The sequence below is a fragment of the Aethalodelphis obliquidens genome, unplaced genomic scaffold, assembly GCF_003676395.1.
Source record: "Aethalodelphis obliquidens isolate GAN/ISIS:26980383/991018 unplaced genomic scaffold, ASM367639v1 scaffold23, whole genome shotgun sequence".
In the NCBI taxonomy this organism is placed as follows: Eukaryota; Metazoa; Chordata; class Mammalia; order Artiodactyla; family Delphinidae; genus Aethalodelphis; species Aethalodelphis obliquidens.
The window spans coordinates 23,556,973-23,574,604 of record NW_020837967.1 but is presented as its reverse complement, the minus strand read 5'-3'; the positions used below and the strand labels follow the sequence as shown (position 1 = coordinate 23,574,604).

The 17,632-nt window shown below is 38.9% G+C and overlaps 1 protein-coding gene and 1 pseudogene across 1 annotated transcript in view; both read right to left on the bottom strand.

Moving 5' to 3' along the window:
- Positions 1-1,070: 1,070 nt before the first annotated feature.
- On the bottom strand, positions 1,071-1,183 carry LOC113628468 (uncharacterized; annotated as a pseudogene).
- Positions 1,184-6,907: 5,724 nt separating this feature from the next.
- The window catches only part of KIF5B (kinesin family member 5B), a 44,082-nt gene continuing 33,357 nt past the window's right edge, over positions 6,908-17,632 (bottom strand). The window contains exons 18-26 of the mRNA XM_027121999.1: positions 17,149-17,210; positions 16,945-17,054; positions 16,090-16,191; positions 15,015-15,075; positions 14,835-14,906; positions 14,588-14,692; positions 13,449-13,665; positions 12,762-12,878; positions 6,908-9,364 (exon numbers count right to left, since the gene is read on the bottom strand). Of these exons, the coding sequence (XP_026977800.1) occupies positions 9,348-9,364; positions 12,762-12,878; positions 13,449-13,665; positions 14,588-14,692; positions 14,835-14,906; positions 15,015-15,075; positions 16,090-16,191; positions 16,945-17,054; positions 17,149-17,210 (863 nt within the window). The 3' untranslated portion in view covers positions 6,908-9,347. The remainder of the gene's footprint in view (positions 9,365-12,761; positions 12,879-13,448; positions 13,666-14,587; positions 14,693-14,834; positions 14,907-15,014; positions 15,076-16,089; positions 16,192-16,944; positions 17,055-17,148; positions 17,211-17,632) is intronic.

Below are 17,632 nucleotides of genomic sequence, written 5' to 3'. Positions count from 1 at the left end.
TCTCCTGCATTTGCATAAAACAAAAGTTCATTTTCAGAGCGGTATGCAGGGCGGCTGTGCACAATTCCACTTATTGTATAGAAAAGCTGTGTGCCTAACTTTTTATTCGGCAAGAAAAGAATATATCTGAGATGGTAACGTGGGTGTTTCCTGGAGCTCATACTAGTGATGTCTGTCTCTCAAGAAACAATGGGCGCTTATTTGGGATTTCTCAGATTTACTTACAGTAAATTCTGATTTTTCATTTCCAGTGGCTCTTGACTGTTCAGTGGGTGAACAAATGGTTAATTTCTTGAATATTTTAAATAGTTGTCCTCAGTTCTGAGTTTACCTACAGTGGAAACATCTGAAAGTTTATAACGTTAATAACATCATTCCATCAAGCTAATATGAACTGAAGAACATTGAATAAATATTTTGGTGTAGATCATGACACAAATACTTCCAGTCCTGAGCTAATTTCTGTGTACACACACACACACAAACCCCCAAAGCAAACACTTTTCTTCCAACACACTTAAAAAAGCTTAAGATGGTAAATTTTATTTTATGTGCCTTTTAGCACAATTAAAAAAAATCCACTTCTCTTCTAAATCTTCAAAATTTGGAAGCATTCATTTAATGAAGAAAGAAGTACTTTCTGGGAATTCCCTGGCGGTCCAGTGGTTAGGACTCGGTGCTTTCACTGCTGAGGCCCGGGTTCAATCCCTGGTCGGGGAACTGAGATCCCGCAAGCAGCACTGTGCGGCCAAAAAAAAAAGAAAAAAGTACTTTCGAGAACTGCTTACTTCAGCTTGAGAGACCTGTGTATTTATTTCCACATAAAGTCAGTGATTATGAAGGCTTAATTTCTTTCTTTCTTTTGCAGCATGCAAACTCTTAGTTGCGGCATGCATGTGGGATCTAGTTCCCCAACCAGGGACCAAACCTGGGCCCCCTGCCTTGGGGGCGCAGAGGCTTAACCACTGCACTACCACGGAAGTCCCTGCAGACTTAATTTAAAATAAACAAACCTTTCAGATGTGATCTACATATATATATATATTTTTGAACGCAGAGGACATTTAATTAAAAGTAGGCAACAGCTCCACGAATTTGTGTGTTATCCTTGTGCAGGGGCAATGTTACTTAATCTTTGTTGTTTTGTTCTAATTTTTAGCATGTGGACTGCTGAAGCAAGCACCAGATGTTATAACTCTAGACCAGATTACTTGGCATCTCAGAATTACAGAACAAAAGGCCTAAGGGTCACCTCGAGGTTTTCAAGTGTTTTTCTGCAAATGGGCAAGTTGAATTAATTCTAGGTTGGGTCAAGAACCGGGGACATGCTTCTGAAGCCATCCTCGGAGAGCCACCCTACAACAGGATACAAACTGAGCCCTGAAAAGTCAAACACGCTCTAGAAAACTTGTTTCAAAAACAGTGGTTCCTTCTACCCCAAACAAAACAGCGGTCCCCTGCCCCACTTCACCTCTTTCCCACTCTCCAGAAGCAGCCACTGTCATTTTGTTTCATCTCCAAATCTCTGCTACTTATTGATTAGTCATGGTTAAGTGGAGCCAGTTGTCTTATTCTGTGGAAGATGAGGATTGAACCCTCTTTCATCACCATCAACACATAGACACAACCCCTCTTCCTCTTAATAAGGTCATGTTGTAAGTTTAGTTACCAATCCATGTTTCCATTACTACTACGATGAAATGTGCCAATCACAGCTGAGTCATGTAATATACTATGGTGACTTTTCCTCTCTTGCTTATCTTAGGATTCTTTTTTTTTTGGCACTTATTTTAAAAAATTTTAATACAATTTTTAAATGTTACTTCTCATTTACAGTTATTACAAAATATCGGCTGTATTCCCCATGTTGTACAACACATCCGTGAATCTATCTCATACCCATAGGTTTGTGCCTCCCACCCCCACAATGGTAACCACTAGTTTGTTCTCTATATCTGTGAGTCTACTTTTTTGGGTTATATTTAGGAGTCTTTTTTTTTCTGCTTTATCATTTAAATTTTATTTAGTTTTTTATACAGCAGGTTCTTATTAGTTATCTGTTTTATACATATTAGTGTATATATGTCAATCCCAATCTCCCAATTCATCACAGCACCACCACCCCCGGATTCTTTTTTGAATAAGTAATTCTTTTTTTAAAAAAACAAATCAATTTATTTATTTATTTATGGCTGCGTTGGGTCTTCGTTGCTACGCACAGGCTTTCTCTAGTTGCAGCGAGTGGAGACTGCTCTTTGTTGCGGTGTGCGGGCTTCTCATGGCAGTGGCTTCTCTTGTTGCAGAGCACGGGCTCTAGGCACGCAGGCTTCAGTAGTTGTGGCACGCGGGCTCAGTAGTTGTGGCGCACGGGCTTAGTTGCTCCGCGGCATGTGGGATCTTCCCGGACCAGGGCTCGAACCCGTGTCCCCTGCACTGGCAGGTGGATTCTTAACCACTGCACCACCAGGGAAGTCCCTCAGTAATTCTTTTTTCCCTTAGTGTTTTATGTACCATTTAGTCAACCCTAACTGATCTTCAGTTATATAAATTTTTTTCTCAAAATCTTCACACATCAATCACTCTGATTTGTCTTGGAAACATATCTCTGGCAGTCTTCTGACTGATGGACTCCCATCTGGACAGGTTGCTTTTGATGCTGTCACCTTGGTGCTTCCCTTCTTTTGTTGGTCTTCTTTTGTATGTCCCACATCTTCCTCTTTCTTAGTTTAATTTCTCACTTGGTTGAGCAATAGCTTCCCAATAAATGATACATAAGAAGTACATTTTTTGAGAACTTGTGTGTTTGAAAACCTTATTTTACCTACCTTTATACCAACTGAGGTTTGAGATCACCTTCCCTCAGAATTTTGAGGGTACTGATCCATTTTCTTCTAATTTCCAGTGTTGTTTGATACATTCAGATTCTCAGACCTTTGTACGAAATTTTTTTTTTTTTTTTTTTTTTTTTATGGTTTTCTTTGTACTGTGCCTTAGTGTGGTTCTATTTTTATCCACTGTTCTGGGCATTGGCAACAGATGGCCTTCAGTTACATTTTCTTATTTAACTTATTCAGACCTGAAGTCTTGTGTTGTGGTCTTCTAATTTCTTTCCTATTTTCCAACTTTTTTTTTTTAAATGACCATTTATTTTATTGTTTTTTAAATTAATTATTTTTGGCTGCATTTGGTCTTTCTCTAGTTGTGACGAGTGGGGGCTACTCTTCGTTGTGGTGCGTGGGCTTCTCATTGCAGTGGCTTCTCTTGTTGCGGAGCATGGGCTCTCGGTGCACGGGCTTCAGTAGTTGTGGCTCGCGGGCTCAGTAGTTCTGGCTCATGGGCTCTAGAGTGCAGGCTCAGTAGTTGTGGCTTGTGGGCTCTAGAGCACAGGCTCAGTAGTTGTGGTGCATGGGCTTAGCTGCTGCGCAGCATGTTGGATCTTCCTGGACCAGGGCTCAAACCCGTATCCCCTGCATTGGCAGGCGGATTCTTAACCACTGCACCACCAGGGAAGCCCTCTGACTTTTTTGTGTGTATGACTTTGTCGGCAACTTTCTCAACTTCATCTTCTAACCTTCCTATTGTTTCTATTTTCAAGGCTTTTTTGTTTTCTCAGTATTTCTTTCTTATGACCCCTTGGTTTTTTGTTTTGTTTAGTGGAGACAAACTCTTTTTTCACTATGTCAAAATCTTGAGGCTCTTACTATTAGGTTTTTTTTTCCCCCCCAAGTTCTAGAATTTATATACCAGTGCTATTCTCAATAGACACAAACTGAAAATCACTCATATTGTAATACACATTGGGATAAATTGTTAAATGTTTACACTATGGAATCCTATGCAACAGTGGCAATGCATGATCACAACAGGCAAGCATATAGGTATATTCACAGACAACATAAGGAATAAAAAAGCCCAATCCAAAAGTGGTTATACTGTGTCATAACATTTATATAAAATACAGGTAAAGTGATCTTTTTGTTAGATACCAGAACAATATTAAACCTTAAGGGGAGTCACTAGAATGGGCCCAGGGGGCCTCTGAGTATCTGGTAATTTTGTGTCTTTATCTAGAAGCTATGTATAGAGTGTATTCAGATTCTGAATTTTCTGAAATTTGTCATTTCCTCACAAACCGTGCATGTTTTTAGTTGTTTTTTATACATAAGAAAAAGTAAAAAAGATATACTAGGGAAGGTAATTATATTAGCACTTTAATACCCATGCTCTTCAAGGTGGAAGTGAAAGGTATTAAATTTAGTATGTTTTTTTTGCGGTAAGCGGGCCTCTCACTCCTGTGGCCTCTCCCGCTGCGGAGCACAGGCTCCGGACGCGCAGGCCCAGCGGCCACGGCTCACGGGCCCAGCCGCTCCGCGGCATGTGGGATCCTCCCAGACCGGGGCATGAACCCGCGTCCCCTGCATCGGCAGGCGGACTCCCAACCACTGCGCCACCAGAGAAGCCCCATATTTAGTATGTTTTTAAAAATGTTTTCTTCCCCTTTCATAGTTCCACTTTCCTCCATATTATTATTAATTATTTTCTGTTTTGATCCTGTCATCGTAAAGGCTTTCTTCACATGCTTCGTGATCCTTGGCTGTCTGCACCTATGTAAGGTGGGGACACGATGAAGCTGACTGGAAGCAATTGGTTCACAGGAGTAGGACTGTTGACTGTGGCATTTCTGAAACTGTGCTTCTTGGGGTACTCCTTGTATCAGTTGTCAAACTTTTCACCGAAGTCCTCTCATCTCCTGGCTGGAAAGCATAAGCCTGGTTGCCAGCATTCAGGTGACCAAGCAATGGAAGAAGGTTGGGCTTCTAAGTATTCTGACTGCAAACGTTCATATTACCCTCTGTATCAGGCCAGGTCCGAGGGGATGAACTAGAAATGGGTACAGAGAACTTTCAAGAATAGTCTAGGGCTAAGGGAGAGTACCCAGGGAAGGAACAGACTTGGAAGGGGCTCCTGCCCCATGTCTGGGGTTCGGATCTCATTGCAAAGGCATGGCTGCCGCCCAATGGATGATGAAGCTTGCTAGGTTTCCCAGGCTAGAGCTGGTCCAATCACTAGGTGAGCGGGAAGCATCCCTCTGGGGTGCGGGCAGCCCAGGTCGAGACCCTGGCTGGGACTGGTGGTGGGGAGGAAACACCTCACTGGATCCTAGTGGGCCAAGGCTGCCCTTCCCCCGCCCACCACCATAGATCAGGTGGGCAGGAAGCTCCTCTCTGAGGCTGAAGGGCAGGCTCCCAGAGGGAGGCCACCTGCTGCTGGAGAGGTGGCCATGTGGCCCGGGCTCTTTGCTCACTAAGGGACCGTGTACGCCTGGTGCCCCTCACCGGCCCCCTTTACACCACTGACAACTGGATGGTATTAACAAGACGCAAACCGAAGGAAAGAAAGGAGGAATGCTTAGAGGGCCCAGCTCGCTGCCAGTGTCGGCAATCACACTGGTCTGCTCGGGCTGATGAACGCAAGCACCACAGACTAGGCGAGGCAGTAGAAATGGATGGTCTCACAGTTCTGGAGGCTACAAGCCCCAAACCAGGGTGTTGGCAGGGTTGGCTCCGTCAGAGGGCTATGAAGGGAGGACTGTTTGTCTCTCCATGGCTTGTAGATGGCCATCTTCTCCCTGTGTCTCCCTCCATGCACCTGTCAAATTTCTCTTTTATGTCACAAGTCACATTGGCAAGAGCCACCCTGAGGACCTTTAACTTGATTACGCCCGAAAAGGCCCTACCTCCAAGGAAGGTCACATTCTTGAGGACTGAGACTTTAACACAGGAAGTTTGAGGGTACACAATTCAACCCCTAGCAGCGCCAAAGGGGAGCTGTGGCAATGAGGGGAGACACTGCTAACGGGCGCACTCCTCGTTTCCAGCACGTCACCCCACCCTCAGCTGCCACCAGCACTTGCATCTGGAGACCCTCTGCTTTACCCTTCCGAGAGAATACACAGGCTCACCCTGGGATGTGAGAGGGGCAGCTGGCAAGCTGTGCAGCGTTGAAGAAGGGATCTGCGGGTCAAACGGAAAGGTCTAGATAGACTTTCGACTAGTCCTATTTCAGCCTCCTTCCACTCCTACTTCCAGAGGTACGGAGGTCACATTCATGACCATTTAGGGGTGCTCTGGGGGGATACCGAGCTGCTCCCTGGCGTTCCCCACTGCTGGCTGAGTCAGGTGTCTGCTGAGTTTTGCTTTCCTGCTTGTGGTCTCCCTCTGTTGTTCTTTGTGGCTTGCTGCCTTATAAATTAGTAAATAAACCTTTTATTTCAGAATGATTTTAACTTACAGAAAAGTAGCAAAGGTAATACAGGGAGTCACCCTCATACTCTCCCTCCTAATGTACCATCTCACATCACCACTGCACCTTTGTCAGAACTAGGAAATTAACCGGCACACTACTGCTAACAGATTTCACCAGTTTTCCCCGATGTCCTTCTACTGTTCCAGGGTCCAACCCAGGACACCGCCCTGCGTCACTGCGTCCGGCTGCCAAGTCTCCTCAGACTTGTCTTCCTGGTTTTTCACGACCTTTACACTTCGGAAGAGTACTGGTCAGGCATTTGGTAGAATGTCCCTCCATTTGGTTAGTTTGATGTTTTTCTCACGATCAGACTGGGGTTAATAGTTTTGGGGGAAAAATAACACGGTGAAGTGTCCTCATCACGTATCAGGCTACACTGATGTAAAATAACATAAGGGAGGCTGATGGTTCATCTCTAGCTCTTAATTCTTCAGCCTACATATTTAATACTTGATGTCCAAAGCGTATGCAATACATTAGGAGACAAAGTACACATGAATATAATGACATATTAGTCACTGTTTTGTCAAGAAAGAAGGCCACTTGGTCATGTAAAATCAACCTAATACGTCACTGAATTGAGTTTAAGAAAGTCATGACATTCCAAAAAATGTTTTCCTCTTTATTTGAACACAGAAGACATTTACAGCATGCAGGTTAGCTATAATTACATGGCGCCTTCCCAAACCAATTATCTTTGAATGTATCTTCAAGCACTGAAAAGAAACCAACACATTCCACAGGTGGACTCAGACTCTTTTCTATCACCTCCTGTCAAATTGAGAGTTATGCACAGTAGTTTTCTTAAATTAGGCAAATAATTTAATTGATCACCATGAATAAATATTTTTATTTCACTGAGTTTCTCTTCTGAACCATTTATCAATACCACTCAGAAGAACATTAATATAGTCAGTCAAAAATAAAAGACACTGCAAATTGAAATAAGTGTCAATGTTCCAAATGATCAGAAATTTTCATTTGTAAGAGTAAATGCTGTGTTTAATGACCTACCATAGCAAAAGCAGTTCAGTGAAAACAAATTTAGGAAATTCTCTGTACATTTTGTGAAAGTTTGAAATTATAAATAGAAAAGAACCATTAAGATATTTTAAAAACCCTAGCACTGTATACTCTGAACCACATGCTAGTTACAATTCATCGTTTGTTACATAGTACCAATACCATGATGTATCTTATAAGAATGAAACTACCATATTCAGACAAAAGAGAGAAAAAAAATTCTGCTTCATCTAAGAATATTGCCCAAAAAGCAAGCTTTCGTTTGAAAACAAAATACAAATGTCTATGTGAATGCAGCCAAACATTTCTCCATTTAGAAAACTATCATCACAAATAGGTGGTAGCACTTTTTTTTAGTGAACTGCCCTGCTTCAATCTTGCTGCTCTATAAGGTTTCATCTCAATTTTTGGAGTGTTTCTTTTGATCATTCCTAAAAACAATACAATCATTTGTAAGGTTGCAGATCGTAACAGCAAGGATTTTTGACTGTTAAAAAAATAAATTTATCTTTTAAATCAAAACTATTATAAAAGTGGAAATTGCAACAGTTAAGGAAATAGAAAAATACGCCAATTATGATCTGAGTCTTCTGACTACAGCTCCAAATTTAATACAAATATCTGTATATAAAACTTTTTCGAAAAGTTAATTCTGCCACCCAGATCCTAACAGAACTTTCCAACTTTCTCTTCTGAGTAACCTTAAATCCCCATTCTCTGCAAATTTCTGCTAACACAGTTGCAGTTACCCACCCCCAACTGATGAAGCACATATTGAAATCTCTTCCCCTGTTAACTTTTATAGCTTCTAAAACAAACTGCTGACTTAGTTTAATCATCTGAGGAAGAAGAACAGGTACACTTAACAACAAAATTACCAGCTATTGCCAACAAAATAATTTATTTGAGGATTGCTAGTGACTTGCAAATAATTTACTACTTCTAGACTAAACAAGAAATAAATTATAGTGTTATGACTTAGTGTACCAGGTAAAAAAACCTCAGGGATTTCAGACCAAAATTTAACCTATATATTTATAAATTTACCATATATTTGTCTTGTCCTTCCACATTTTTTCTCAATTTCCATAGGCTATAAATTTAGATCAAACAATACGGTACTAACAATATAAAATTATGTTTAATCCTGTAATATCTTAGTTCACTTCACTATAGTAAGATGACAAATCATTATCCATCCAATTCTTCTATTAATTAGTGGGCTCACCAAAACAAAGCAGGGTGTTTCCATTCCATCAATCTATGTGGATTAAAGCACTGGGAAGAACAGAAATAAATTCCTTTTCCAAACTCTCCTTCTTAAACAAAAGCAGAAGATTTGCTTTTGATATTGTAAAGTATTTCTATTCAGGATAATTCAAGAACAGTCGTTTCATGAGATAAGTAAGTAGCCTTGCTCAGTCTCAAATGTCTAGTTGGGCAGTTTTAAAGGTTTCAGTGCTCAAAGAGTAGTTTTCAGAAGCAAACTTCAGAGATGATACAGATAATTTTTAACTCCGAAGTCATTTCAAGGGATTTTAAGGTACAGTACTGACCTGATATAATTTGTGGGCATGTAGTGTTATAAGTGGTAAAATTTAAGACATTTAATCTAAAGGTTCCATTTCCCCTAAAATATTGTTTTAATAAGAAAAGAAAAACAACAAGCAGTAGCAGCTAGGTAACTTAAACTGAGATTAAAAAATAAACACAAAAAAACAAGTACAAAAAGCACAGTCCTGTATGACACAGTTAGGTTGGCACAGTGAAGACTAAATTTAAGACATGAAAGACAAACTGTGTAATAAATAGGGCCACAGTTGTAAACTGTCGTTTTTCCCTTCTAAGACACCAAAATTGCACTCTAGTTGTGTTGGGAAGCAGCAGAGTTTACGAGAAGAGAGGGCAGGAAACAGCTGTACAGGCCAGGTACAATTTATACACTAAAAAAAGGTTATAATTCTAAAGTTCCCAAGGGATACAGGCTATAGTCATTGATATAATGTCCTCTTCATACTTCAATTACTTTTAACACCTGAAGATGGAAGAAAGCACAGAGAAAAATATTTTTATTTATACAAAACTTGTGTTTGAGATAATCATGAAAAGAATTAAATAAAATATACTAATGAGTTTAAAAACATTTAGCCAACAGCTTTGACCATTTTCCCCAAAACTGAAAAGATGGCAACATTAAATGACTGAATTTTTCCTTTTATATGCCTCCTAAGCAGAGCCATTTAGGGACAGTACAATATTGAAAGGAGGTCACCCTGCATGTTTTTACTCCCCGCAAGAGCTATGAGTGAGCGGATATGTAAGTTAGATTTTTTTAAAAAAGAAAAAGATGATTAATAAAATGGCAGCCAGTAGGCAGTGGCAGTGACATGAAGCCAAGGACCACTAACTAACTAGCCATGTTACACACATGGTAGCTGTAAGAAACAAAACGGGGTCGGGTAGGGATAAGCAAGAGGTCCATGTGGTGGGGAAAGTGACAGTGAAATAAACAATCCCAGGGACTTCCCTGGCGGTCCAGTGTTTAGGACTTGGCGCTTTCACTGCTGTGCCCCGGGTTCAATCCCTGGTCTGGGAACTAAGCAGCTGCAAGCCGAGCGGGTGTGGCCAATAAAATAATATAAAATAAACAACCCCAGCAGCAGGTGTCACCTAGAGGCATCCCGTGTTCAGCTGCCTATTTGCCTCCGTGTTTATTAGAAAACCTCCACCTGTCCAAAGCATTACACAGTTAGAAGAACCAGCCATGTAAAACTGGGTACTGAAAGTATCAGTATCATTCATACATTGCCATCTTTTCCCAAAATAAACCCAGTGTTTTGAAATGTTTTTCTTAATAATTAAAAAATAATTTAAAAATCTCTACAAAGTATCTAATTTTTTCAACAATTTATCACTTATGTAGATCATATACTCCTCAATCATGGGTTAAGAATGATCGATGCAAGACTTTAAAAAATAATAACCATTATCCTTTGGACCAGCAATGAAACAAACCTGTAAGTGGTTATACTTTTATAGTTACTTCAAGTCTTGAAAACCTGGGTTAGCCAGGTTAGCCATCTCCCTCATGTGCTTAAGTGCTGTCATGACACTGCGATCAGCATTCTACTTTCAAGCTAAAACCTAGCTATATTTAACAAAGGCCATGGACTATCCTCTCTGCAAATGAGATAGGAGTTCAAAGTTCACATGTGAATTTTAATGTGAGGACAATATCCAAAACGGATAAACTTTTACTTGTATTTATAATTATCTTTTGAAAACTGCCCAGCTCCACTTCCAGAAAAGGCAGCTTGCATCTACTCAGCACCCGTGCTGTACTAGGTAATGACATCTTAACTTGCGTAATTCTCAAGAATGACTTTCATTTTATTAGTAAAGGGGCTCAACAAGTTATTAATCCAAAGGGGGAAAAACAGAGGCCATCTCTTAATTGGCAGGAAAACTCCTGTAATGTCTGCTGATGTGACACAATATTAAACACGTATCACCCACGGTGTAGTCTGTAAACATGTTTAAAAGAATCCAATAAATGCTTCTAATAAACAGGGAATAGAGGAACAAGGCAACTACACACAGAAACAACCGAACACAACCGAGGAGGCATATGCTCAAGGACACTGGCCTAGTCTATTCAGTAAGTCAGTGTCATTAGAAAAGGGGGGGTGTTACTCTAGATTACAAGAGACTTAAGGGGAATAACCGCATGTAAACCTCAGTCCTGGGTTACTCCCTGGTGTAGACAAACCAGCTGTAGAAGACTTAACCACAAATAAATAATTAGAAAAATCTGAATATGGATTGGTATAATACTAGAAATGTTTTGTCAAGTGTGATAATGTTATTGTGGTATGTAGAAAAATGTTTTATTTCAGAGATACATTAAATAGGTCATAAATCCGTAATTTACTTTTACACTTAAGAATTTTTAAAGAATTTTAAAAGGAGTCAAAACGAGACAAATTAACTGTTAAAAAGTAACTTGCTCAAGCTCATAAAAGTAGAAAAATCAGGATGCAAACTTAGATGGGACTCCAATATCTGTACTCTTTTCACTGTATCAATCCTCTACCGTGTGGACAAAAAACTATATTAAATTTATGGAAATATGATTCCTCCAGAATATTGCATAATTTTCCACTCAAACTGAGAGCCAATGTTATGCAAAAATGACAAAGTAAAAAGCAGGATTAAAATAAACTGACTTTAGTACTGTTAGAAACAAAGCCAGTCCCTATCTCAGAGTTATCTACTGCTTTTAGTTTCCAAACCACCTACACACTTGGGATTTGCTGAAGAATTTAATCTGAGTTCCTGTCATATGATAAAATATTAGGCAGCTATAATCAGTCATGCTGTATAAGAATATGTTCAGAATATACTGCCAAGTTACAAAAAGCTGGCTACAAAGTAACATATATAGAATAGCGTAGTATGTTGGTACTATGTTATATTAGAATGTTTACTAGACACTTCAAACTTTCTAATTTAAAAGTTATAATATGTAAAGAAAGCTCCAGAAGGATATATACAATATATTGGGTGGTGTCTCTGGATGACATTTATCTTCTTGATAATTATCTTTGTGAAAATTCCTCATCCCCCTACAGGGAACAGATATTACTTGTATTTAGAAAGAAACAAACAAGAACTCATAAATCAGTTAGAAAAACCACTCACAGCAGGTAAATGGGAAAGGACACAGAAATAATTCATAAAAAACATACGTATATAAGTGGGCCAATAAATATACGAAAAAATCCAAATTCATTAATAAATCAATGAGATGCTTATTTTAGCCTATTAAATTAGAAACTTAAAAACTATTAATACTCAATACTGGCCAAGATGCAACAAAATGCAGTGTCCTTGGCTAAATACAATTTGGTGCAGTCTTTCTGAAGAGCAGTGTGTTAGTATGTGTCAAGAGTCTTAAAAATGTTCATTTTCTCATAATTCCACTTATGGGAATCTTCTGGAAATAATCTGAAAGTGAGGAGGTATAAAAAGATGTTTCATACTTCAGATTTCATACATGGAAATTTCAATTTTGGAAAATTTCAAGTATGGAAAAACTGACATAATTAAATGTCCAGTAAAAGTTATAAACCATGGTATATTCATCAGACAATAGCCAGAGCTTTGAAAAATGACCCAATATTACGTTAAAAACAGTAAGAGCACAAATTTGAATATACATATAGTATGATCTGAACTATGAAAAAACTAGACGAAATCATGCTAAGTTACTTTTATAATCCCATACATTATGAAGAAATCATAACACTACTGTGAGAATCCAAAGCACTGCTTAGCCACCAACGGCTGAACATCCCCACGGACAGCTGCGACTCGGAAGCCAGCCAGAGAGCACAGACCCGAGGGCGCCGCGTGAGGCCACGCCTGCTCACCTCCTCCGCCTCGCACGGCCACCGGCGGGCCGTTCTGCACAGGTGCGCCTCCCCCACGAACTGTACTGGGATGAGCCGGAGAAGCTGCCGGATGTTGCCCAGGACGAATAGGTTTAGCTGGGATGAAAAACAAACACTGACTTCAGAACAAATAACACACAACCCCAATGACTCGTTAAGTGTCTTTTCTTATTTACAACAAATTCCCAAATGTCTTGTTTTTCTTTGCCTTCTTGTTTCTCAGTGAATCCCTCTATCTCTCTTTTTCTTTTTCAGTTACATCCTTTTCTCCAGGACCTATACAATCCTTAGCCTCTTAAAAACCTTATTCCTGCATCAATGCCTAGCAATTAAAGCATGAAATACCGTGCAGGACATTTTCTTGCAAGTCTCTTCTTGCTTTCGTAACATCGCTCTACACAGCTGCTCCTACACCTGACCAGTCTTGCTTGTCTAGTTCTGATTTATCTCCTTGTCCTGTTAATTAAGGTGGCTATTCCTCAATGCTCTGCATTCCCAACAATGCCACTCTGGTAAATTAGAAAATACAGACAAAAACCACTGTGACATCACATAACAAATCAATCAGATTACATTCTCAAGTAAATAAAAATATTCAAACCAAAGCAAGGTTTAAAGGTTTTTTTTTTTTTTTTTGGTTTAAAGGTTTTATTGTGTCCTACTAACCAATTTGTGCAGAATGCCCTCTTCTGGCCATATTCTTTGACCTGACTGCTTCCTTTATACGATCTACTTCCTGCTGATAGCGCTTGCGATCACGAGATGCATTTTCTTTGGCCTCTTTCAGTGCCGACTCCAAAGCTTTCACTCTCTCAGCTGTAGCTCTGAGTCGCTTTTCCAGCTTAGGAAGCTCACAGCGAAGATCTGCGTTATCACGTACCAGCTAAAGGTATATAGGAAAAATAAGGATTCTGACTTTAACAATGATTTGAAAAAACAGAAACATTTCATAATTTCTCTTGAAAGAAAAACTACATTTTATACTAAGGTTTTTCTCACTTAGCTAATTTAAATAATTTAGACAGCAACAAAGAATACATATACCCATAAATATCATCCTCACATGTTTCTCCCCAAAATATAACTTCATTCAATACTGGGGGGTTGGGGAGACTGTTCTTTTTCCCTATGACAATATGCTACAACACTGTGTTAGGTCTCTTCATTAAGATACTAATCTGGTGGAAACAAATACCTTTTTAGAAACAGCAAGATCCACAATTACACATAAACTTGGCAAGTCCCTTAATAAGCACTGCAAGCAAGAAAGGCTAAAATTCCCTTAACCTCACTCTACTGCAAACATCAGGTTTCTAGTAACAAAGACATACAATAAAGTATGCCAAGAAACTTAAGAAGTAAGTAACTGAATCACATATCAAGCCTTAATAAAAAATAAGCAAAAAACCCCACAGTAAGCATTACTTAAAAAAAAAATATGAACTCCCTCATTATTGTAGTATTTCAGACTCTGGGGCATTAAATGTATAAAGATCAAAAAAAAAGGGGGGGGGTATTTTAACTCAAAGACTTGTCTTCCAGAGATTTAAAAATGACCATGAATAAATTAAGAAAACTAACAGACCTGAAACCCTACAAAGAAAACAACACGTTTTCACTGACCTCTTGCTAAAGGCTGTTAGGAATATTAACTCCCATAAAAACTGCTAGTTGTTTGTTTCTACATTTGCGTGATAAAATAATGGAATGGCTCAGGGTATGAAAATCCTTAGGACTCTGAAGACTCAGATACATGCCACTCCTCAGATTTTATTGCAGCGAACACAAAACATTCTCCTTGTTACCTGTTTGTGGACTTTGGTGAGTTGTTCAAGATTATTCTCGAGAAAGGAGATTTTTTGCTTCTGAGCAGCACTGCCTCCGGTGTCGTCCGAATCAACCTCGGCGCTCTAGAGAAGACGGGCAAGTGCTATGAGACCAAGTAAGGGCAACGCTTACCTCCCCACTCTTATGACAGTGTGAGGCTACTCCACTCAGAATGCAATTAGACACAGTAAACACAGTAACACCGACCCAGTATTATTTTATTACCTTTTTAACCCTGGTGGCCAGGTCCTGAACAAAGAGCTTCCGCAGGTTGTGTAAAGTCTGAAGTTCCTTCGCCTTGAATTAAGAAAGCAGTATTTTTAGAAGTAGGTCTTCAAACTGAGTAACTAGGGGAAGAACCCATTAAATATTCCCCAATCCTATTTATATCCAAGTTTTACTGACCACCGTCTCCTCCAAACCCTTCAGGTCTTGTCTCGCTTGTTCTCGTCTATCTTGCATAACCCTAAACAGTGGAAGAATATACAAATACATTTTCAACTTTGAGTCCGTAAATTCTATATTTAGCAGAAATATTGAATCAAATGTTTTTATCTGACAGGATCAATGCTTACAAATAAGTAAAAGATTATCATAGAAAAAAAAAAGATCATCATAGTTTTAAAAAACAGCTTACCAATGTTGTGTCTTTCAAAGAAATTTCTATATGCCTTGTAATTTTCTAAATCTATGGTTTATTAGAAAAAAACTGTCCTAATATAGCAATGGAAGCGATGAAAGAAAACATGGCAGAATTCAAGTAATAAGGAGAGGTTCTTTTTATATTTTAAGAATATGCATTATCATATAGCATACTGATCTTTATCCAAAATAATTCTGATTAACTGAATTACAGAGATTATAAATTATTGCAGACTAAAACATTTTATGCATTTTAAGTTAACGTTACTCTAAACAAAATTATGGCTGAGATTCAGCAGAATTGTTAAAAAATCAACTCTGAGCTGGTCCTGTGGGTGTGCCCGTCCTAACCAACTGTTCCTTTATAAATTGTCTCTGATAAATTCAAGGTATGTGAAAGTTATAATCGTGAGTTTTCTACCTGCTCAGATTATAGAAAACTGTGTGTTGACTATACTTTTAGTCAGTAAATAAAAAAAATAATAAATGGCAAAAACCTCTGTTCAAAAGGCAAGGCTAAAACAATAATGGTCTTTTATTTATGCAAGATCAAATCTGACAAAAATTCCGTTTTTGTGGCAGATCCTGAAATCTTCTAAATTACCAAATGTCATGTTTTAGGTGATTACCAGTGAAATATTAAGACCTGGCTTTCACTAAAGTACAAGAAAGTATTGCAAGTTTTTAGGTATAAATCAAACCAACTCAGAGGGTTTAAGGAAAACACCCTTTAGCCTACACGAAGTGAAAACTTTATCCACTGGATATTTCTGAGAGTACTGCCAGTAACTCTCGCATCTAGCTTTCACTTTTATACTTGAACCAAGGGTCTACTCACGTAAGTTCACGTAGCTTTCTGCTTTTGTCCTGCTCCGTAGCTTTCAGCTTCTCGTGCTCCGCTCTCAGGCGCCCTTGCTCTAATGCCATCTTCTGGTTCTGGCTGACAAAGTAAAAACCTCGCAGCATCAACATCCCCATCTTCTAGATGTTCCCATTAAAGCTTTCCAACTCTCCAATTCCACAGTCTCACCATTCAAACATGGCAGGCCTCCTCTGTTAGGATGTGACCCCCAGCAGCAAAGAGGACTGGGCTACGTTCAGCCCACAGTACTTTTTATACTTTGGTTTGAAACCATAACTTGATTTTGTATCTTTCATCTCCCTGAATTCTTATCCCTAAATCCATTAACAATAAGCCCCATGTCCCAAACTTTGCCATCATTTTTTGTTACTCTCCTCTGGTTCCTACTCAAATCATGATTTGGTCACAGATCTCAAATTTCTATAAATTCTGTGCTATACGCATATGGTTCTGGAAGTAGGAAAATGTGTCCCAGAAAAATGGAGACGATAACTCCTATTAAAACACACACTTCTAAAATCCACAATTTCCAATAAAGTTTTTCTCAGTTAAGAATATTTTTTAAAAGTTAAGGAAATGATTCGGAGGAGACAGTAGTATCTATTTGTAATAATGGCTGAAGTTGGGAATTCTTTACTTTTTACTGAATATTTACATCAAAAGACCTAAGACATTTTTCCAAAATTTCCTATGGAACTTAGAAGTTCCACTCATAAATGAAAAGATTCTTCATTTTCAAGTCAAAAATTGTTTCAAAGAAAAATGCAGGTTTCTAATAAGGATATACTGTCCACCAGTAGTTTCTGCTATCTCAGAGGAAAGCATACTTACTCTTGAAGATCAGTGATAAGTTTTTCTTTTGCCTCGACTTCATCTCTCAAACTACTGATCTGTTTTTGATGTGTTTCTCTGTGGCTTTGGATCTGCTGTTCAACGGCTTGCTAAAATCATTGGGGGAAAGATATTACGTCAGATTACTCAAGATTAACAAGGATGAATGAAAACTGTGAGGATCCAATGCTACGTCGAACTTGCCTTGACTTCATTTGCAGTCTGAACTTTATTCAAATGCTCCTTTTCCATTTCATGCACCTTCTCTGTTTGGGTGGGGAGAGAAAACAGAAGAGAGGAAATGGGCCTTAGAGTTCTTGATATAAACCAAGGGGCAAATGGGTTTTATGAGGCTATGTTCCTTAACAGTACTCGACTTTAAATTATCCAAATGCCAAACGGTAAATCTTGCTCTCTATGCTCAAGACATACTGACTTGTAACTTTATATTCTTTGTGTTTCCTTTTACTTTCTTTGGTTTCCTTTACTTTCTTTGCCTGACACACACACACACACACACACACACACACACACACACACACACACACACACACACACACACACACACACACACACACCACTTTATAACTTTGTGGGAAATTCCTAGACTGGCCACTTGAATATTCAAACACGATTTCAAAAATATGTTTCAAAGCCACATTAAAATGTGTTATTTGTTTACTATTCC